This window comes from Coregonus lavaretus, assembly GCF_964263955.1.
Source record: "Coregonus lavaretus genome assembly, chromosome: 27".
NCBI classification, from domain to species: domain Eukaryota; kingdom Metazoa; phylum Chordata; class Actinopteri; order Salmoniformes; family Salmonidae; genus Coregonus; species Coregonus lavaretus.
This window is the reverse complement of record NC_140014.1, coordinates 23,789,663-23,813,143: the sequence shown is the minus strand read 5'-3', so window position 1 is coordinate 23,813,143 and position 23,481 is coordinate 23,789,663. Positions and strand designations below refer to the sequence as shown.

Sequence of the window (23,481 nt, the reverse complement as noted above, 5' to 3'; positions counted from 1 at the left end):
ATCCCCTCCCCACCCCACCCTATAGCCTACATATTACACCCGAGCCATTCTCCAGAGGGAGTAATTTGGTTGGAGCGTTATGAAGAGATTAAACATGTTTGGTGGATAACATAGTCATAATCTGTGCTGGCTCAATCAGCCTGTTTTATCAGCCCCCTTGCAAGGTGAAAATCCAGTCAGGGGCAAGTCAAATTCAAGGACCTCAGTACTTTTTCAAGCATTAATATTTATTTTCAAGGACCATCAATTTGTAATAGTTCATATTACACAATTGTTTCTAGTTGTCAACAGGTAGCAGTATATCGCCACAACCTCATAAAAAAAAGAAAACGTACTATTCATCACTACCTTGCAAGTTCTACTCAATAAATACGTGTTTCACTACTTATTTACCCCAAGGTTTACCCCAACTTTGGGGACCACTGTACTACTAATCTCTCCCTGCTTGCTTCAATGCTTCCTCTCTCTGTGGATCTCATTTTCCTCCTTCATTGCAGCCTGACTCACCACTGTCTGTCTCACTACTCTCTATAAAAGTAAAGGTATTTTGTTATGAGAACTTTTAGTAGCCAATCTTACATTTCAGTTGACTGCTCCTGCAGAGGTCAGGCTCCGTTCAATGTTAGCTTCTAACCAGCTAGTTATAGCTAGCTACCTGGCTAATACTCTGAGCTACCTAGACATTTCAGCGACTATTTACCAGTTGGGGGGGGGGGATGAATGCGTTGCTAACAAGCCAAATCCGGGGGAGCAGAAAAAACAATGAGCATACATGAATCATTCATAATTGCATTCGATCGCAGAGGTAGGCGGGCGCGATTCGAGCTCAGATCAAGAAGCCTTCTGAGCGTTGATCAATGCTGGGAATGCTATAATTGGGTAAACGATGATTAACTAAATAAGACGGTGAGTAAATGCTACTTCACAAATAAAAAAGGTACGTAAACGGCGTTTACCCTCCACTACATCCCTGGTTGGGTCTGGCAAAACCCATTCATAAACATCAATATCCTGCCAGGCAGGATTGAAACTACATTTGCCCGGCATTTTAGCTATCGATGTGACGTTTGGCAGTGCCTAATCAGTCAGTTCTGTACCTGCCTGGCTGAGTGGCAGTGTGGGTGGAATGAGCGAGCTCGCCTAGCAACCAGAACGTGAAACACTTGAGGAAATAAAAAAGAAACTATGCCTGGAAATTAATTCACAAAACCAATACATTTCTAATATATTTTGTATTAACATATTTGATCATTTTCTGTTCTATTCTAATTTTAATTCATGTACTTTTCAAGTACCAACTTCAGAAAATATCAGATTTTCAAGGTATTCCAATACTTGAATTTCAGAGTGTCATCACCACTCCTATCAGCAGAGCGAATCCACAGTGCAAAAATATTCTACATAACCCACATAGAGAGCGAGCCCTAACCTTGTTGAATCACCTAGAGCTCTAAAATGGTTCTGTCATTTCACATCATCTGCCCTTTAGGTCCTTTCACATGGGCTTTGAGTGTGACACTCCTAAAACACAGGCAACAGATCGAGAACGGATTGGTTAAGCTAGTTGGCCGGCATGTTGTGGGTCCCATCCCTGCTTGTTGATACCAAATACAGCACTCTTTGTCCATCAGCAGGCAGGGTTCACACAGTCAGTCTGCTGAGGAAATCTAATGCAATCCCTGCCCCACTTTACGATGCCTTACATAAAATGTGGCCTGTCCCCGAGGGCCCTCAGTGTTCTACAGGAGCTCCAGCGACAGCATACTTACCAGGCTGTGATGAAGCCTAACAGTAAGGCAACTCCACCTCCGCTGACCGTAAGGCTCTACAGAGGATGGTACACTCCAACGCACCATTTGGTGCACACTGCTTGCCCTCCAGGACATCTACCACGCCAGGTACTGCAGGAAAGCCAAGAACATCATCAAGGACCTCAGCCACAACCTGTTCTCCCCGCTTCCATCACTCAGACACGGGCAGTATAGGAGCATCATGGCTGACAGACATGCAAATAGCGTCTACCCCCAGATCGGCAGCTACCTGCACAGGTGTGTGTGCACATATGCACACACACACACACACACACACTAGGTGCTTTAGTAAAGCCTACTTTTCTAACTGACGAATTCCAGTTGCTCAGGTTTCACAAACCTAACCCTCCTTAGAGAGAAACCTGGAGCCACAAACTGCACCCACATACAAAGTCGCTCCTCCCCCATCTGCTGGTGTAACACCAAGGCCTAGATTTACCACAACCACTCTGGTGGTCTAATGGTTTCATTAAGGCATAGACACAGCTAGGCAAATTCAGCCATCTCTCTTTCACGGAGGACTCAAAGTACAAATGGTGAGATCCTCCTCCACGCTACTGTGCCACAAAACTCTTCCATGCCCAAACAGACAGAACGCAGCATCACGCAGAGACAGCGTAATTCTCACATCAGAGGCCTAATTAACTGTGCTTCAAGGGAGACTCAAATGCCAAACAGAGACACAGCCGTAGTGTTGTCACAATACCAGGTTTAGTATCACAATACTTGATACCATCAAGATACTCCATACAAAAATGATAAAGGCAAAAAAAAGAGACATATTAGCCAGTCACAGAATGGCACTAGATCCAGACAAACAGTAAGTTACTGCTCTGTTCAATCGTTGGGCATCTTGAGTTCAACATATTTATATTTATAAAAAATAAAAAAATAAAGTTGCCATGTATGCATTAAATGAATCAATTTTACCAATCATTTATTTGAATGGTAAATCTATTGATAAACTGGGCAAATCAAGATGTAGCCTAGGCCTACCCACAATACAGGTGAATGCATATTCAATAGGAGTGCATGCATTGAGTTGAGCTTGTTTTGGCTGATTTCACAGGGCTACAGATGACAAATCTGTTTCCCTCCCATTTGTGACTTATTTTATTGTACGGATCAACATTTGCATAGAAGTAGCTTCTTTTATAAAAATGTGCGCTGTCTCTAACCAGTGAGGACGTCATTCACAAGGCAGGCTGAGGCAATAGATAACTTTGGGAGAGAGGTGAGAGACCAAATAAGTGAATGAATAAAGTTGTTGGCAATCAGCTTTGAAATCAACATATTTTTAGTTGTGGTTAGCATATTACCACAAAGTACTAGGGTAGTGAATTGATGTTTGTGTTAGCTGTCAGCTAGAAAGGAAAGTTACCTTTAGCTTACAAAGCTGGAAGTGATCTTCTTCCATTGTAAAGGTTCTAGCTTGTATGGACATTGTTTTGCGAACAGTAATTAACAGTTTGAATAATGTGACATGGCATGTAGAAATGTTCAAATGTGTTAACTTCTGTGCAGCATGAGTGGGGAGTTAACATGATGCAGCCCAGACTCCCAGTGCAGGCTACCAATGAGTAAGTGGAGAAGGCACGGTGCGCACTATAACAAGAAGTCGGCTGCACTGATAGACTGACTTGATCCTTGAGACACATTTGACAGAACTAACAAAAGTAACAAATTCTAGAACCGAAACGTTTTACATTTTCTAGTATCAAAAAAAGTACTGAAGTTTCAGTATAGCGTGCAACACTAATCACAGGAGAGTAAAAGGCAGGCGGATGGAGACCACATCTCTAACATGAGACTGAACCAACCATGAAAAGGACCAATTTAAATATGCCTCTTAAAAGAATACAGGTCACAGAGAGCATGGGATTAATGAGATGACAGTCAAAACCATCATATCAAAAACATATCCGACAGTCACTTATTTACTCTGCCAATCAATCACTAAATCTGAAAACCTCCGTTTACTCCTTTTAAAAGGTTGGGGCTTTGCCACACACACACAGTAGGCCAGAATGAACAACCAGCGATCAAGAGAAGTAATCAGGGATTGAAAGAAACTCGCCCATCAGGCAAGTCAGGAGTATTTTTTGGTTGCCCGAAGATTATGATCACTTGTCCTAACCTTTTAAGTAGCTATTTTCGCAGAATCCGAAAAAAACTGACTAATGGAATGATTAGCAAATGTTGTTTTTATGTACTTATTGTTTATAACCTTCCCAATGGGGCAACCTCAGAGCAGGCTCAAGTTGCTCAACTTGTGCAACTGCTCAGGTCACTACAATCCCTGTAATTCTGTTTCCTACATAAAAGGCAGTCTCTTCAGAGACACTGAGAAATGCACTTGGCTTATTACTTGTCCCCAACTGTGCTCCAAAACAGTCAGCAGACAGTTACATGATAGATGCAAATTGAGCTCGAGCTCACACTGAATTGATGTAATATCCTCTTCAATTACAGTTCCAAATGTGTACTCCTCCAAAATATATCAGTTAAAACAAGAAAACATGGATGCAATACTTGGTTCTTGAGGTCATAATAAAACGGAGTGGGCAATTGGGCACATTTAAAGAAGTGATGACCTATATTTTTAAGACTGGATATTTGTAATAAATAGCTACACCTGTAGCTACACCACTAAGTTAATAGTACTAGCCGCTACAATGCATCTCGTTCCAGATTGCTGGCTGTATCCCTCCAGGACTGTAACTACTGTACAGTAGACTGAAATGTAACCACCAATAGCTACATTGTTGTCAGCACATAGCCTACCTGCACAAATCAGCAAAGGCCTGAAAATTCAGCTTCTTCATCTTCTTCTCGCTGAGCCAGTAACCCACTCTTCTGCCTTTCAAAAAAGTCTGCATCTCCACCTCGCGTATGTTCTCAATCCAGATGTTACGGTCGACTCAACCTGGACACTTGCGAAAACAGGAAACTGTCGTTCCACACGAACCTAGAGGGGAGGGAGAAATGACTTTGTATTTTGTATTAGCCTGGCCATGTGAGGAAACAGGACGTACTAACTTACCTATAGTTAGCCATAACCAATAAATTGACTCGCAAAGCTTCAACAACGTCGCTAGCAGTAGCAAGCTATTAGTTATAGGCATAACAATAATGTCCAGTTATGCCAGTGCTAGCTAGCTAAACTTTACTGAATTTCAAATGACTGGCCATATGCTAGTTGTATTTCCGAAGAGACTAACGTTAATTTCTAGAGATGCTCCAAATAAAGCAAGGCATTAGCTAGCTAGCTAGCTAGCTAGCTACAATGTGGTTCCTAAATACATTCGCTAGCTTGATGACAAAGCTCGAGGAGATGCAAATCCACAGCTAATTTTCGGAATAAATCCATAAGAAGAAGTTCAATAAAATGTATAGCTACCAGCTAGCACATGTCCTCCTTGAATTTCACCTAGCTAGCTAGCCTGATAGCTAGCTTTCCATTCTCCGTTCGGCTGGTTGTTCAAGCTGAAGTTGTGACCAAGCACTGCACGGATGTCTTTTCTCCGATCTTACCTGACTGCGTGCACACACCCTCGAGTAGAGCTCCTTTATGTAGCCCTAGCGCATGCACGCTAAACAACCACGCATACCGTTAACTAGCTTGCTGGGGAGGACACAGTTGACGCTTAAACCGACAGCCAAAAACTGACCCTTACCTTAACCGTACCCTAATTTCAATAAATTCTTAAATGAAATATCGGTTGTCAAGCGGGTCCTTATACCCTTGATAAGCATGAAAACGAAGTAAACCATATGTCACGGCCGTCTCAGTCACTACCCATTTCAACACTTATGGGAGATTCTGGAGCGGCGCCTGGGACAGCGTTTTCCACCACTATCAACAACACACAATGATGATGGAATTTCTAGTGGAAGAATGCCGTTGCATCTCTCCAATAGAGTTCCAGACACTTGTATAATCTATGCCAAGGTGCATTGAAGCTGTTCTGGCTCGTGGTGGCCCAATATCCTAAGACACTTTATGTTGATGTTGATTTTATTTTGGCAGATACCTGTATATCATTAATATACAAAGATTCTAGCTTTAAGGGCAGGTGTTAGGGGGATTTGAGACATGCAGTCCAAATAGAATGGGCTTCATTACAAAAGTGTACTTGTTTTTCAGTGGTAGTAAGAATCTTGCCAACGGAATGGGTGGAGTAAAAGGCCAGATCCGTATTATTGAGAGACCCATGAAATGACACCATATATACATTCTACAGACCCTAGTGAGTATTCCCTGCAATACTTTTACTGCGGCACCCAGAACAGTTTTTGCTCTATAAGCCAATATGTATTCCATATACAGTGATTCGCATTGTGGCCAATGGAATGGGTGGAGTAAAAGGCCAGCAACACTCCATATTATTCAAAGCCCCATGAAATGACACCTTATATACATTCTACAGACCCTACAGAGTACTCCCCACCCCACTTTTACATCGGCGCAAATAATAGTTTTTCCTGTACAGTGATATATTTGTACAGTAGAGTGTCCAGGTACCCCATTTTAAGCTATTTGAACACAGTAAAAGGCCAGCAACACTAAGTATTATTCAGAGCCACATGAAATAACACCATATATAGATTCTACAGACCCTACTGAGTATTCTCAACCCCACTTTTACATTGGCACACAGAATAGTTTTTTCTCTATAAGCCAATATGTAATTTATAGCCATACAGTGCATTGCATCGAGACCAATGGAATGGGTGGAATAGAAAGGGCTGCTGGGTATTTACACCACAGTCATCCAAGCAATAACACCATATATAGACTCTAGTGCTACATCAATAGGGTCTGTAGAATATTATGTTTTTTACATTAATTTACTTAAGCTCCAAACATTTATCAATGTGCGCCACCTTATCTTATATAAAGTAGTCATTCTCTTTAGTTTAGATTTTTTAAAACATTTTAACATTATGCACTATGCAAAGCTGCAAAAATGATTGATTTCGTTTCATACACATAGCGTTTCACCGCAGACCTTTATTTTCAAGGCAAAATCGGAAAACCGGAAGTATCAATGTTGCTGCCATAACTCTAACCTTTTCCAGCTTGCTGTCAAACGGAGTTTTTTTCTACCCTCGTTGAAAAAAAAAGAGCACGTCAGCTTCAACAACAGCTCCCCTAGGTGGCAGCAAGAAATACTTGACCCTTAAAGTGAAAGTGGTCTTATTTTTTTGGGTAAGATATGGGAATTCTTAATACCACTGAAAAACAAGTACACTTTTGTAATGAAGCCCATTCTATTTGGACTGCATGTCTCAAATCCCCCTAACACCTGCCCTTAAAGCTAGAATCCTTAGTTGCTACATCAATTTTTTGACTTGTATAATAATGATATACAGGTATCTGCCAAAATACAGGAAACACCAACATAAAGTGTCTTAGGATATTGGGCTATCACGAGCCAGAACAGCTTCAATACACCTTGGCATAGATTCTACAAGTGTCTGGAATTCTATTGGAGAGATGCAACATCATTCTGCCACTAGAAATTCCATCATCATAGAGTGTTGTTGATGGTTGTGGAAAACGCTGTCTTAGGCGCTGCTCCAGAATCTCCCATAAGTGTTCAAATGGGTCTGGTGACTGAGACGGCCATGACATATGGTTTCCATCGTTTCCATGCTCATCAAACCATTCAGTAACCACTCGTGCCCTGTAGATGGGAGCATTGTCATCCTATGGGGGCATAGCCATGGTAGCTAAAATAATGGCCTGCCCAGCATTTTTATTCATGACCCTAAGCATGATGGGATGTTAATTGCTTAATTAATTCAGGAACCACACCTGTGTGGAAGCACCTGCTTTAAATACACGTTTTATCCCTCATTTACTCAAGTCTTTCCATTATTTTGGCAGTTACCTGTATATAACCATTGTTGATTCTGAAGAATATAACTTTTAAATGCCTCATAAGCTTAGTTCAACTGTCGTACCCCATCAGCCGAAAATACACGGAACAAAAATATAAACACAACATGTAAAGTGTTGGTCCCATGTTTCATGAGCTGAAATAAAAAATCCCAGAACATTTCCATATGCACAAAAAGCATATTTCTCTCAAGTTTTGTGCACAAATTTGTTTACATCCCTATTAGTGAGCATTTCTCCTTTGCCAAGATAATCCAGCCACCTGACAGGTGTGGCATATCAAGAAGCTGATTAAACAGCATGATCATTACACCAGTGTACCTTGTGCTTGGGAATATAAAATGCCACTCTAAAATGTGCAGTTTTGTCACACAACAAAATGCCACAGATGTCTCAAGTTTTGAGGGAGCGTGCAATTGTCATGCTGACTGCAGGAATGTCCACCGGAGCTGTTGCCAGATAATTGAATGTTAATTTCTCTACCATAAGCCACCTCCAACCTCGTTTTAGAGAATTTGGCAGTAGGTCCAACCGGCCTGAGCACCGCAGACCACGTGTATGCCGTCGTGTGGGCGAGCGGTTTGCTGATGTCAATGTTGTGAAAAGAGTGCTCCATGGTGGCAGTGGGGTTATGGTATGGGCAGGCATAAGCTACGGACAATGAACACAATTGCATTTTATCGATGGAAATTTGAATGCACAGAGATACCGTGATGAGATCCTGAGGTTAATTGTCGTGCCATTCATCCGCCACCATCACCTCATGTTTCAGCATGGTAATGCACAGCCCCATGTCGCAAGTATCTGTACACAATTCCTGGAAGCAGAAAATATCCCAGTTCTTCCATGGCCTGCATACTCACCAGACATGTCCCCCATTGAGCATGTTTGGGATGCTCTGCATCGACGTGTACGACAGCATGTTCCAGTTCCCACCAATATCCATCCACTTCGCACAGCCATTGAAGAGGAGTGGGACAACATTCCACAGGCCACAATCAACAGCCTGATCAACTATGTGAAGGAGATGTCGCGCTGCATGAGGCAAATGGTGGCCATACCAGATACTGACTAGTTTTCTGACCCCTACTGGCAAATCCTTTTCAATCCTTGTCATATGAATACAAATAATGAAGAGAAATTATAGGTAAAACGTATCGGTGCTCATTGGCCATTGGACATAAACATTACACAACAAGTTGGAAATTGCAAATTCAACAATGAATGGTTTGGAAGGAATCAGTGGCTAACTTCAAGCATTGCAAAGCAATTACTAGCCTGCTATTCAGTGGAGGGTGTGTGTGGTCCCAAGTCTGGGTTTAAGGGTCTCTTTTCCTAGCTTAAAAGGATCAACATTCAACATTGGCCATGCTGCCAATCCAGCATGACTTCTGCCGCGCTCAAAACAACTGGAAACTCAGAACTGGGAAATCTGACTTCAGTGAGTTCAAAACAACTGGGAAGTTCAAGACAATCCGGTCATCCAACTCGGAATTGCAAGTCGGGAACTCTGGCCTCTTTCTAGAGTTCCGACCTGAAGATCACTGACGTCATCATGATCCGACCTTGTTTTTTTTAGAGTTCCTAGTTGTCTTGTAAGCACCATAAATCCAGAGAATGCCACACTTTGATGACAAAGTTTGATGACAAAATTTGCCCACGAAGGAGTGTCGCATAGCACAACAAGGTGAGTCCAAAAATGTATTGTATGCTGCTGCATAATTGATGTAATATGCCAGGGAGATATGTATACTGTTGCTAAGAAAGTAATACTAAGTGTATGTTGTGTAGTAAGCTGTTAGTAGCCCATGTGCCTCACCCTAATAATTTGGTCCCTTTTCCCCTCATAATTTTGCCTACTGTTCTGACTTGGTGGTGCACATGTAGCCAATAGCCTGTTTTAGAGAAATATTGTAAGAGCTTTCATTGTCTGCTTATATGCCCCCTTTATTTATCCTACAGTTCTGACTTGGTGTACAGGGAGAATACTTTAAGAATGGCCCATGTTCTGAATTATGTCGCTGTACATTTCAAAAGTGATGAACAAATAGTTATATTGACTATGTCCGTCTATGTCATTAATGTCTTAATCGAAATTACGGATTGCCTCTTAACCGCTCGTCGTCCCCTTATGCCATAGTTTGTACATCTCAATTGTCAGTAGAAACCACATTTGTTTAAACAAGTCAGCCATATCAGCTATGTTTTTTTTAAGGCAATAAATGAGGCTGTATGAACTGTTTTGCTGCCAGATAAGGCTCCGTTGATAGCCAGGTGTAACACTGGTAAGGTGTTGGGACTGTTGTTGGGACTCTGCTGTTGGGACAGCTTTATGTAGACCCACATACAGGAACGCCCCGAATTGCGTGCCGCAATCACACACTATTGGGCAAATCTGCTACAAGTGTGGCAGTTCAAATCATATAATTAGAATACTAGAAAGGTCATGAACCTTCTTATGATGGGCCAAAGGTCAGCCATGTTGGTTTGCCAGTGCTTTGATAAGATATTGTGTAAAACAATGAATGTGAATAATTTATATCTTAGCTAGCTAGCCAGACAGTTTTAGAGGAATGATTCCATACATTCCATCAAACAATGCAGTCAATCCACAGCCCAGCTGTACAGGGGCTCAAATCAGTTGATGATAGGACTTAGACAAGTTGTAAATTCAACAAGTACTGATATTGTATCATATAATAGCACTCACAGCTTTCCAAGGAAACAAAATATTGGACATTTATTTTAGAGGCTATTTATACAGAACCCGTATAAACTGTATTTATAAATATGACATTATTTTAGGTTAACTATAATTCCATTTGTTCTGATATCACATGCCTTACTTTTATTTTACTGCATAAGTAAAAGCAGGAAATGCATCACATATGCCTCTACTGCCATTCATTCCAATTATACTGGTTTATTATACTGACCAAGATGGCTGCCATTTTCACCCCATTATGGAACTTTTAGGGTTTATGACATAGCCTCTCTAGTAATTTAATAGGATCTCTGGTTCAAATTTACTTACACTGCATTGATTGTGACTGTGGCTCGTGAAGCTACTCGTCACTCTTCTAGTGTTGATATCCTTACTTCCACCACATGGTCCCTGCCAGAATAATTTAAATATTTGTGTATTAGATATTTGAGGGGATTTTTATTTTGTTACAAGCATGTCGGTGTAAAAGGAGCACACTGTTACCATAAAATACATTATTTCTGGAAGACAAGGAGCTTCAAGAGGCGTATGCAGTGTTGGCCGGAAGTGATCCAGATAATTGTTCCTATCCCCAGGTAAAGATGCTGCCTGTAGTGTATTCCACGCAAAGTCGCATTAGTAGAAACCAAGACTGTTCTCAGGGCAGGCCTGGTTGTAGCTAGATATTTTTGAGTCGCGTCGGGGACTATTTTAGCTAAACCTAAACGTAACCTTAACCTAACCTGCTGTGTAAATTCTCCCTGTTATGAAAAGTCACTTCCGCTAGTCAAAACCGGCAGACCTGCCCTGAGAGCAGTGTTTCTTACCGGACAGCACTATAGAGGACAGAACCAAACCAATCAGTTGTAAGTATATAGCGGGTGAGGGCATTCACAGCCAACCGTTTTTACGTGGTCCTTCTAGCCGGATTTAGTGACCAACAGTTTTTTTATATGGTCCGTCATTTCTCTGGATTTAGCGACCAATAGTTCTTACAAAGAGTAATCCACATCCAGAGAACTACCTGCCGCTGACTCCAGATACAGTGTGGCCTTTTGTGTCTCCTAACATGTCATATTGTGTTACAGGGATATGTGAAGAGACAGGCTGTTTTTGCCTCCAACACTCGTACACCCAGAGGGGTAGAACCTGCTGGGCTCTGCCTTGCCTGCACCAAGCATTGCCATGATGGGCATCTTTGAGCTCTACACAAAACGGTATGAACCTGATGCAAAGAGACATTATTCACAAATGCCAGGAATACAAACAATAATAGCGGTCTGGTAGCTAGCTGTTATTTACATTTCCATACTCATTGTAGGACAAAGAATTTCTACTGTGACTGTGGAAACAGCAAGTTTGGTGAGTTTAAGTGCCAGCTGACACCTGTGAGTCTCCAAATGTCCCATCTACCTCAGTCATGTCTTCCTGACAGCTGAAAACATTGATGACTGATTTCCTCTGTCCTTTTCTCATTGCAGGGAATAGACTGACAAAACACTAAAAAACTATACAATCACAACTTCCATGGCGGTTACTGTACCTGTGACAGACCTTACCCAGACACTGATGATCATGTATGGGTTTCATTCCAGTTACGCACCATTCACTTTCTCCATCACTGCACATTTTCACTATTGATAAATAAATGTTTTATTTCTGTCTGAATCATAGGCTTTGTATGCTAGATCTCTAGGATTCAGTTAGTGTGTTGTTGAATGATAGCTATGTCATTCCTCATCACAAAACACCCTGTCATGCTCTTTATATTTCCCTTAAGGTTAATGAGGAAATTATTCAGTGTATCATCTGTGAGGACTGGTATCATCCCAGTGTATGTATCAGGGGCCAACATCATGATTGTTGTCAGTTCTCTTTCGAGATCTAAACTATGTTAGCCGGGATAATGGTTTTGGTACAAAGACAGGAATGATTACTCCTCCTTGACCATGTGGGCCTCTCTGTGATAGCACCTGGGTTGTATGGTGGAAAAGACTGAGGATATGGTGTGTGAGACCTGTATGAACAAAGCCCCCTTCCTTTGGACCTACGCCGCCCACTTAACAGGTGTGTTATTATTCCTCCCACTGACAGAGACTGCTAGGGATCTAGAGCTCTGGGCTTGGGTTACAAAAAACACCAACCATAAATGAGTACTGCTTTTGAAAATATGCAAATAAGTATCTTGCCCCTAGCGAACTAAAGATGGGAGGTAACAGTATTGTTCTTTGAAATCTGTCTTCCTGAAGTTAACCCACTGTTACTCGGGCGCCGAAGATGTGGATGTCGATTAAGGCAGCCCTCCGCACCTCTCTGATTCAGAGGGGTTGGGTTAAATGCTGAAGACACATTTCAGTTGAACGTATTCAGTTGTGCAACTGACTAGGTATCCCCTTTCCTTTTTCTTTCTCCTTTCTTCTTCTAGGGGTAATTTGGGCTCAGTTTTAGTTTAGACAGTGGCAATGAATTCGACATGATCACTATAAAATATCATACCCTTTATGCACTCCCTGCAGTTAAAACAATTGTTATGTATGTATTTTCCCCCAAGAACCTCCTGTGATGAAAGTGAGCCCCTGTAAAGATGAAGTTGAGGTGAACTTGGAGGAAGATGAGAAGGAGCCAGAGGAGGAGGGGTGAGCCCTGTAAGAACGGGGGCGAGGGGTCCTCCACCACCCTAGCTGTCAGAAGCAGGAGAAGGTAAGGAGAGCCTAGCTTGGACTTCTATCATTTAATTTGAAACCCAGACTCCTGAGCGGTGGTGTAGTGCTATTTTCTTAGGCGCTGGAACGCCCCAAAAATGTTGTACCGACAGATGTAGCCTATTGAATATCATTAGACCTATAGAATGCAGAAATGCATTCTCCAATTGCAATGTCTGCCTATGCCAACACATATTGTCTCAAGAAAATGTTTGATTTTTTAATATCCTCAAACACCAAGTTAGGCATAACTCATTTCAAAATAGGCCATCATCACTGTCAATCGTGAATGATAATTCTTCACGTTTTACCGGTGAAACGTCCAAACTGCATTTGATCTCAATCAGTTTCATGGGAATATGCATTTAGATCTTCTTGAATTAGGCTACTGTTTTGTGAGCGAATTAGAGGAGATGGTGTTGGTGTTAACAAACTATAGCCTTCCTCTATTCGGTTTCAATCAAAGCACATTCTGCCTAGTGGCGTGCGGTTGAGTTTTGGCCGCTGTGCATGAATTTTGAATCATTATGTGGTCTTGTGAGACATCGATTCAGCTTTGATCTAACTTAACTAAACAAGCACTATTGTGAGAAGTGGAGGAGCGACGCTCCGGCAGCACTACACCCTTGCTCCTGAGTGCATTGCTCATCACTTGCACAGAGCAAATGGGAATGACATCAAGTTCCAGTTTTATTGTCACATGCACAAGTACAGTGAAATGCTTAACTTGCAAGCTCTACCCACCAGTGCAGTAATCAGTATCAAAATAGTATAATGTGAGAGTTCAGTGACCAGACGGAGGAAGACAGCACCCTCCTCAGGGGATAGGTACTCAGTGTAGAGCCAATTAGCACACAGCTGGGCCCACTAATTGCTTGGTGTCTTCCTCTATATAGGTGTGCCAGGAGAGGAGCTGGAGGGGGGTTGGGAGTAGAGACGGGGACCTGGGAGGACTTCGTATTGTCCTACCTCAGAGAAAGCTTCTTTGTCTGGGGCACCTTGTCTTTCTGTTAACCAAGGCAGACTATAGATAGAGAGAAGCGTTCCTCCTATAACAATTATGTGTAGATGATAGTCTAAAGACATATATATATATATATATATATATATATATATATATATATATATATATATATATATATATATATATATATATATATATATATATATATATATATATATATATATATATTAGTACCAGTCAAAAGTTTGGACACACCTACTCATTAAAGGGTTTTTCTTTATTTATTACTATTTTTTACATTGTAGAATAATAGTGAAGACAAACTATGAAATAACACATGAAATCATGTAGTAACCAAAAAAGTGTTAAATCAAAATATATTTGAGATTCTTCAAATAGCCAACCTTTTCCATGATGACAGCTTTGCACACGCTTGGCATTCTCTCAACCAGCTTCATGAGGTAGTCACCTGGAATGCATTTCAATGAACAGGGGTGCCTTCTTAAAAGTTAAGTTGTGGAATTTCTTTCCTTCTTAATGCGTTTGAGCCAATCAGTTGTGTTGTGACAAGGTATACAGAAGATAGCCGTATTTGGTAAAAGACCAAGTCCATAGTATGGCAAGAACAGCTCAAATAAGCAAAGAGAAACGACAGTCCATCATTACTTTAAGACTTGAAGGTCAGTCAATACGGAAAATGTCAAGAACTTTGAAAGTTTCTTCAAGTGCAGTCGCAAAAACCAAGTGCTATGATGAAACTGGCTCTCATGAGGACTGCCACAGGAATGGAAGACCCAGAGTTACCTCTGCTGCAGAGGATAAGTTCATTAGTTACCAGCCTCAGAAATTGCAGCCCAAATAAATGCTTCACAGAGTTCAAGTAACAGACACATCTCAACATCAACTGTTCAGAGGAGACTGTGGATCAGGCCTTCATGGTCGAATTGCTGCAAAGAAACAACTACTAAAGGACACCAATAAGAAGAAGAGACTTGCTTGGGCCAAGAAACATGAGCAATGGACATTATACCGGTGGAAATGTGTCCTTTGGTCTGGAGTCCAAATTTGATATTTTTGGTTCCAACCGCCGTGTCTTTGTGAGACGCGGTGTGGGTGAACGGATGATCTCTGCATGTGTATTTCCCATCGTAAAGCATGGAGGAGGTGGTGTTATGGTGTGGGGGTGCTTTGCTGGTGACACTGTCTGTGATTTATTTAGAATTCAAGGCACACTTAACCAGCATGGCTACCACAGCATTCTGCAGCGATACGCCATCCCATCTGGTTTGGGCTTATGCTTATATATATATATACACAGTCGTATGAAAAAGTTTGGGCACGCCTGACAATTTCCATGATTTCCATTTATAAATAATTGGGTGTTTGGATCATCAATTTCATTTTGATCTATCAAATAACTGATGGACACAGTAATATTTCAGTAGTGAAATGAGGTTTATTGGATTAACAGATTAGACAGGTGCATAAATTTGGGCACCCCAACAGAAAAATCACATCAATATTTAGTAGAGCCTCCTTTTGCTAAAATAACAGCCTATAGACGCTTCCTATAGCCTCTGAGTGTCTGGATTCTGGATGAAGGTATTTTGGACCATTCCTCCTTACAAAACATCTCCAGTTCAGTTAGGTTTGATGGTTGCCGAGCATGGACAGCCCGCTTCAAATCATCCCACAGATTCTCAATGATATTCAGGTCTGGGGACTGGGATGGCCATTCCAGAACATTATACTTGTTCCTCTGCATAAATGCCTGGGTAGATTTTGAGCAGTGTTTTGGGTCGTTGTCTTGTTGAAATATCCAGCCCCGGCGTAACTTCAACTTTGTGACTGATTCTTCAACATTATTCCCAAGAATCTGCTGATATTGAGTGGAATCAGAATGCGACCCTCAACTTTAACAAGATTCCCTGTACCGGCACTGGCCACACAGCCCCACAGCATGATGGAACCCCCACCAAATTTTACTGTGGGTAGCAAGTGTTTTTCTTGGAACGCTGTGTTATTTTGCCGCCATGCATAACGCCCCTTGTTATGACCAAATAACTCAATCCTTGTTTCATCAGTCCACAGCACCTTATTCCAAAATGAAGCTGGCTTGTCCAAATGTGCGTTTGCATACCTCAAGCGACTCTGTTTATGGCGTGTGTGCAGAAAAGGCTTCTTCCGCATCACTCTCCCGTATAGCTTCTCCTTGTGCAAAGTGCGCTGAATTGTTGAATGATGCACAGTGACACCATCTGCAGCAAGATGATGTTGTAGGTCTTTGGAGGTGGTGTGTGGGCTGTTTTTGACCGTTCTCACCATCCTTCGCCTTTGCCTCTCCGATATTTTACTTGACCTGCCACTTCTGACCTTAACAAGAACTGTGCCTGTGGTCTTCCATTTCCTCACTATGTTCCTCACAGTGGACACTGGCAGCTTACATCTCTGCGATAGCTTTTTGTAGCCTTCCCCTAAACCATAATGTTGAACAATCTTTGTTTTCAGGTCATTTGAGAGTTGTTTTGAGGCCCCTTTGTTGTCACTCTTCAGAGGAGAGTGAAAGAGAACAACAACTTGCAATTGGCCACCTTAAATACCCTTTCTCATGATTGGATGCACTTGTCTATGAAGTTCAAGGCTTAATGAGCTCACCAAACCAATTGTGTATTCCAATTAATCAGTGCTAAGTAGTTACAGGTATTCAAATCAACAGAATGACAAGGGTGCCCAAATTTTTGCATAGCCTATTTTTCACATCTGATTTAATTTCATACAACTTAATATTGCTACACTAAAAATCTTTGTCTGGACAATACCCCATTACTCAGCTTTTATTAGAAAATGAATGGCATGCCACTGTGATCATTTTCTGTGACGACAGAGTAAATTATTATGCAGCCTCAGAGTGGTGCCCAAACCTTTTCATACGACTGTATATACAGCTCTGGAAAAAATTAAGAGACCACTGCAAATTTGTCTTAAATCAGCATCTCTACATGTATGATAGCCATTCCATTCCAGTGTCTGTTAAATTCCAACACAGGCACACCTCATTCTACTGAATTAGGTACTGATTAGGTGATCACCTGAACCAAATGTTATTTAATGAGGAAAAGTATAAAAACCACTGCTGTGGTCATCACTATCCTCTTGCAATAGGACCAGCTGGATGGCAAAAACAGTGCTAATAGTACCTCAAAAGTAATATTAATCAAAAAATAACTATTGACCATGCCAAAAGAGTTGAAAAGGAAAGTTTTGAGTGAGGAAAAGAAGGGTTCAATTCTGGCTTTACTGGCAGAGGGATACAGTGAGCGTCAGGTTGCTTCCATCCTTAAAATTTCAAAGACGGCGGTTCCAGAGGGCGAAAACGACACTCTACTGACCGGGATGACCGCCAACTAATTCGAATGTCACTCAACAACCGTAGGATGACATCAAGTGACCTACAAAAAGAATGGCAAACGGCAGCTGGGGTGAAGTGCACGGCGAGGACGGTTCGAAACAGGCTCCTAAGGGCAGGGCTTAAGTCGTGCAAAGCTATAAAAAAGCCCTTCATCAATGAGAAGAGCCAGGCGGAGGTTTGCAAAAGACCATAAGGGTTGGACCGTAGAGGACTGGAGTAAGGTCATCTTTTCTGATGAGTCCAATTTTCAGCTTTGCCCAACACCTGGTTGTCTAATGGTTAGACGGAGACCTGGAGAGGCCTACAAGCCACAGTGTCTCGCACCCACTGTGAAATTTGGTGGAGGATCGGTGATGATCTGGGGGTGCTTCAGCAAGGCTGGAATCGGGCAGATTTGTCTTTGTGAAGGACGCATGAATCAAGCCACGTACAAGGTTGTCCTGGAAGAAAACTTGCTTCCTTTTGCTCTGACATTGTTCCCCAGCTCTGAGGATTGGTTTTTCCAGCAGGACAATGCGCCATGCCACACAGCCAGGTCAATCAAGGTGTGGATGGAGTACAACCAGATCAAGACCCTGTCATGGCCAGCCCAATCTCCAGACCTGAACCCCATTGAAAACTTCTGGAATGTGATCAAGAGGAAGATGGATGGTCACAAGCCATCAAACAAAGCCGAGCTGCTTGAATTTTTGCGCCAGGAGTGGCATAAAGTCACCCAACAATGTGAAAGACTGGTGGAGAGCATGCCAAGACGCATGAAAGCTGTGACTGAAAATCAGGGTTATTCCACCAAAATATTGATTTCTGAACTCTTCCTAAGTTAAAACATTAGTATTGTGTTGTTTAAAAATAAACATGAACTTATTTTCTTTGCATTATTCGAGGTCTGACAACACTGCATATTTTTTGTTATTTTGACCAGTTGTCATTTTCTGCAAATAAATGTTTGAAATGACAATATTTTTATTTGGAATTTGGGAGAAATGTTGTCAGTAGTTTATAGAATAAAACAATTTTTTTAATTTCACCCAAACACATACCTATAAATAGTAAAACCAGAGAAACGTATATTTTTGCAGTGGTCTCTTAATTTTTTCCAGAGCTGTGTGTGTGTGTATATATACAATGGGGAGAACAAGTATTTGATACACTGCCGATTTTGCAGGTTTTCCTACTTACAAAGCATGTAGAGGTCTGTCATTTTTATCATAGGTACACTTCAACTGTGAGAGACGGAATCTAAAAATCCAGAAAATCACATTGTATGATTTTAAAGTAATTAATTTGCATTTTATTGCATGACATACAGTGGGGGGAAAAAAGTATTTAGTCAGCCACCAATTGTGCAAGTTCTCCCACTTAAAAAGATGAGAGAGGCCTGTAATTTTCATCATAGGTACACGTCAACTATGACAGACAAAATGAGAAAATTATCCAGAAAATCACATTGTAGGATTTTTAATGAATTTATTTGCAAATTATGGTGGAAAATAAGTATTTGGTCAATAACAAACGTTTCTCAATACTTTGTTATATACCCTTTGTTGGCAATGACACAGGTCAAACGTTTTCTGTAAGTCTTCACAAGGTTTTCACACACTGTTGCTGGTATTTTGGCCCATTCCTCCATGCAGATCTCCTCTAGAGTAGTGATGTTTTGGGGCTGTCGCTGGGCAACACAGACTTTCAACTCCCTCCAAAGATTTTCTATGGGGTTGAGATCTAGAGACTGGCTAGGCCACTCCAGGACCTTGAAATGCTTCTTACGAAGCCACTCCTTCGTTGCCCGGGCGGTGTGTTTGGGATCATTGTCATGCTGAAAGACCCAGCCACGTTTCATCTTCAATGCCCTTGCTGAGGTTTTCACTCAAAATCTCACGATACATGGCCCCATTCATTCTTTCCTTTACATGGATCAGTCATGGATCAGTCGTCCTGGTCCCTTTGCAGAAAAACAGCCCCAAAGCATGATGTTTCCACCCCCATGCTTCACAGTAGGTATGGTGTTCTTTGGATGCAACTCAGCATTCTTTGTCCTCCAAACACGACGAGTTGAGCTTTTAGCAAAAAGTTCTATTTTGGTTTCATCTGACCATATGACATTCTCCCAATCCTCTTCTGGATCATCCAAATGCACTCTAGCAAACTTCAGACGGGCCTGGACATGTACTGGCTTAAGCAGGGGGACACGTCTGGCACTGCAGGATTTGAGTCCCTGGCGGCGTAGTGTGTTACTGATGGTAGGCTTTGTTACTTTGGTCCCAGCTCTCTGCAGGTAATTCACTAGGTCCCCCCGTGGTTCTGGGATTTTTGCTCACCATTCTTGTGATCATTTTGACCCCACGGGGTGAGATCTTGCGTGGAGCCCCAGATCGAGGGAGATTATCAGTGGTCTTGTATATCTTCCATTTCCTAATAATTGCTCCCACAGTTGATTTCTTCAAACCAAGCTGCTTACCTATTGCAGATTCAGTCTTCCCAGCCTGGTGCAGGTCTACAATTTTGTTTCTGGTGTCCTTTGACAGCCCTTTGGTCTTGGCCATAGTGGAGTTTGGAGTGTGACTGTTTTGAGGTTGTGGACAGGTCTTTTATACTGATAACAAATTCAAACAGGTGCCATTAATACAGGTAACGAGTGGAGGACAGAGGAGCCTCTTAAAGAAGAAGTTACAGGTCTGTGAGAGCCAGAAATCTTGCTTGTTTGTAGGTGACCAAATACTTATTTTCCACCATAATTTGCAAATAAATTCATTAAAAATCCTACAAATGTGATTTTCTGGATTTTCTTTTCTCAATTTGTCTGTCATAGTTGATGTGTACCTATGATGAAAATTACAGGCCTCTCTCATCTTTTTAAGTGGGAGAACTTGCACAATTGGTGGCTGACTAAATACTTTTTTCCCCCCACTGTACTTATGGTAATATACTAGTTGTTAAAATATACATGTGAACAGGAGTAGTAGTGACCAGTAGCAGGATAAAATAGATACTGTAGGTACTAATGGTCATGGCAATCAATCAACAGCAGCTTAATGTTAGTAATACATCAAATCAATAATAATTTTAGCAGCAGCATACAGTGAGGGAAAAAAGTATTTGATCCCCTGCTGATTTTGTACGTTTGCCCACTGACAAAGACATGATCAGTCTATAATTTTAAAGGTAGGTTTATTTGAACAGTGAGAGACAGAATAACAAAAAAAAAATCCAGAAAAACACATGTCAAAAATGTTATAAATTGATTTGCATTTTAATGAGGGAAATAGGTATTTGACCCCTCTGCAAAACATGATTTAGTACTTGGTGGCAAAACCCTTGTTGGCAATCACAGATGTCAGACGTTTCTTGTAGTTGCACACATCTCAGGAGGGATTTTGTCTCACTCCTCTTTGCAGATCTTCTCCAAGTCATTAAGGTTTTGAGCCTGACGTTTGGCAACTCGAACCTTCAGCTCCCTCCACAGATTTTCTATGGGATTAAGGTCTGGAGACTGGCTAGGCCACTCCAGGACCTTAATGTGCTTCTTCTTGAGCCACTCCTTTGTTGCCTTGGCCGTGTGTTTTGGGTCATTGTCATGCTGGAATACCCATCCACGACCCATTTTCAATGCCCTGGCTGAGGGAAGGAGGTTCTCACCCAAGATTTGACGGTACATGGCCCCGTCCATCGTCCCTTTTGATGCGGTGAAGTTGTCCTGTCCCCTTAGCAGAAAAACACCCCCAAAGCATAATGTTTCCACCTCCATGTTTGACGGTGGGGGTGGTGTTCTTGGGGTCATAGGCAGCATTCCTCCTCCTCCAAACACGGCAAGTTGAGTTGATGCCAAAGAGCTCCATTTTGGTCTCATCTGACCACAACACTTTCACCCAGTTCTCCTCTGAATCATTCAGATGTTCATTGGCAAACTTCAGACGGGCATGTATATGTGCTTTCTTGAGCAGGGGGACCTTGCGGGCGCTGCAGGATTTCAGTCCTTCACGGCGTAGTGTGTTACCAATTGTTTTCTTGGTGACTATGGTCCCAGCTGCCTTGAGATCATTGACAAGATCCTCCCATGTAGTTCTGGGCTGATTCCTCACCGTTCTCATGATCATTGCAACTCCACGAGGTGAGATCTTGCATGGAGCCCCAGGCCGAGGGAGATTGACTGTTCTTTTGTGTTTCTTCCATTTGCGAATAATCGCACCAACTGTCGTCACCTTCTCACCAAGCTGCTTGGCGATGGTCTTGTAGCCCATTCCAGCCTTGTGTAGGTCTACAATCTTGTCCCTGACATCCTTGGAGAGCTCTTTGGTCTTGGCCATGGTGGAGAGTTTGGAATCTGATTGATTGATTGCTTCTGTGGACAGGTGTCTTTTATACAGGTAACAAACTGAGATTAGGAGCACTCCCTTTAAGAGTGTGCTCCTAATCTCAGCTCGTTACCTGTATAAAAGAAACCTGGAAGCCAGAAATCTTTCTGATTGAGAGGGGGTCAAATACGTATTTCCCTCATTAAAATGAAAATCAATTAAACATTTTTGACATGCGTTTTTCTGTCTCTCACTGTTGAAATAAACCTACCATTAAAATTATAGACTGATCATTTCTTTGTCAGTGGGCAAACTTACAAAATCAGCAGGGGATCAAATACTTTCTTCCCTCACTGTAGGTGTGAGGGGGAGCAGTATATTTTTTTGCCATTTAACAGTCTTCTGGTCAGGGGATAGAAGCTGTTTAGGAGTCTGTTGGTCTGAGCCTTGATGCACTTGTACCGTCTGTCCGACGGGAGAATGGAGAACAATCCACGTCCCGGGTGGCTGAAATCTTTGGCAATTTTTTGTGCTTTAGACACCGCCTGGCATGTACGTCCTGGATGGCTGGGAGCTCACCCCCAGTGATGCGCTGGGCCGTCCGCACCACCCAATTAGCAAGGAACTGCTAGTCTCAACAGTCTGCTCATGTCAGGCCTGAGTACTGTGGACAGCGTGCAGCAGCTGGAGATTGTTTACCGTAAGGATGGGGACCATATTATACATTTTTTAGGGCAGTGAGGAGAGGAATTCTTCAATTCTTCCATTGAAGGCAGACATAAACACATCTATAGTTAAGCAGACATTTGGTTAACACTGGCTGCTAAAACAAATCATGGATTATTCAAGAGTCATCCACTCAACTATTTGGTAAGTGATTTGCAGTGCAGGTCACCTGACTCCAAGCAGATGGCGCTGGAGGGTAATGTATTGGGCGGATGCAGACAGTGCTGCCTGCCCTCTCTTCTGGGTAATTAGGGGAGAAATTATCCATGGTGCACAGATTCCCCTGCTCTGGGGGACTAGCTTGGCCAGGCTTCTCAGCTCCGCTTACTGTAAACGGGACTGATTTCATCAGCCCACCCTCTCATCGTGTCAACTCCTTTTAGAGCACTTATGTATGTCACCAGTGTCGCCTTCGCGGGATGTTATGTATTGATCTTTTTTAAAACAATATGGGTCGGTCCCTCTCTTCCTCCTCGTTCTCCAGTAACACAATCCTAAAAAGACAAAAATGTTATCTCCCTTGCGATCTTCCAGAAGCAGGCTATGAATGGGAGGGCTGCCTGTAAACGGACTCACCAGGAGATGACAGGTCTTCCTGTGAAGAGCCAGGTCAAGACTGTGTACTGCAGGCTGAGGGAGCTGAAGACCCAGGGCCTGGAGAGAGCTAGGGAAGGGGCTGTGTTCTGGCCTAACCACTGGAGAGCCAAGCTGTAAGGTGGGTCACTAAAGATGCTTCTCTCTTGAGATTGTGTGTTTTGCCATGACTGATTCAAAGCACAGTGCAGCCACTGTTGTTCTGAGAGCACATGAACACAGCACAAGAAACCAAAATCTTTGAGCAGCAGTCCATAGGTTACTTCACATGTCAGCACTTGAATGATTGAATGTATATAATTGATCTGCTTGGGCCCAAGCAGTAGCTGAAAAGCAAAACAAGCACTGCAGACCTACTACTTTGGTCATTCACC

At 42.2% G+C, this 23,481-nt stretch overlaps 2 protein-coding genes across 3 annotated transcripts in view; one reads left to right on the top strand and one right to left on the bottom strand.

Annotated features, from left to right (window-relative positions):
- Positions 1-5,590, bottom strand: part of LOC311102413 (inositol-tetrakisphosphate 1-kinase-like) — a 71,060-nt gene extending 65,470 nt beyond the window's left edge. Inside the window, exons 1-2 of one of the 2 annotated variants that reach the window (XM_084143746.1) lie at positions 5,212-5,590; positions 4,596-4,779 (exon numbers count right to left, since the gene is read on the bottom strand). In XM_084143746.1, the coding sequence (XP_083999872.1) occupies positions 4,596-4,690 (95 nt within the window). In that variant the 5' untranslated portion in view covers positions 4,691-4,779; positions 5,212-5,590. The remainder of the gene's footprint in view (positions 1-4,595; positions 4,780-5,211) is intronic. The other variant, XM_084143747.1, reaches the window with a different exon arrangement.
- A 5,348-nt stretch (positions 5,591-10,938) lies between these two features.
- LOC311102641 (putative E3 ubiquitin-protein ligase UBR7) lies at positions 10,939-23,227 on the top strand (the record flags this gene model as incomplete). The annotated part of the gene is made up of 4 exons (XM_084144006.1): positions 10,939-11,016; positions 11,509-11,562; positions 11,935-11,997; positions 23,048-23,227. Coding segments are annotated over 4 exons (375 nt in total), but the record flags the coding sequence as incomplete, so codon positions are not given.
- Between the last annotated feature and the right edge of the window lie 254 nt (positions 23,228-23,481).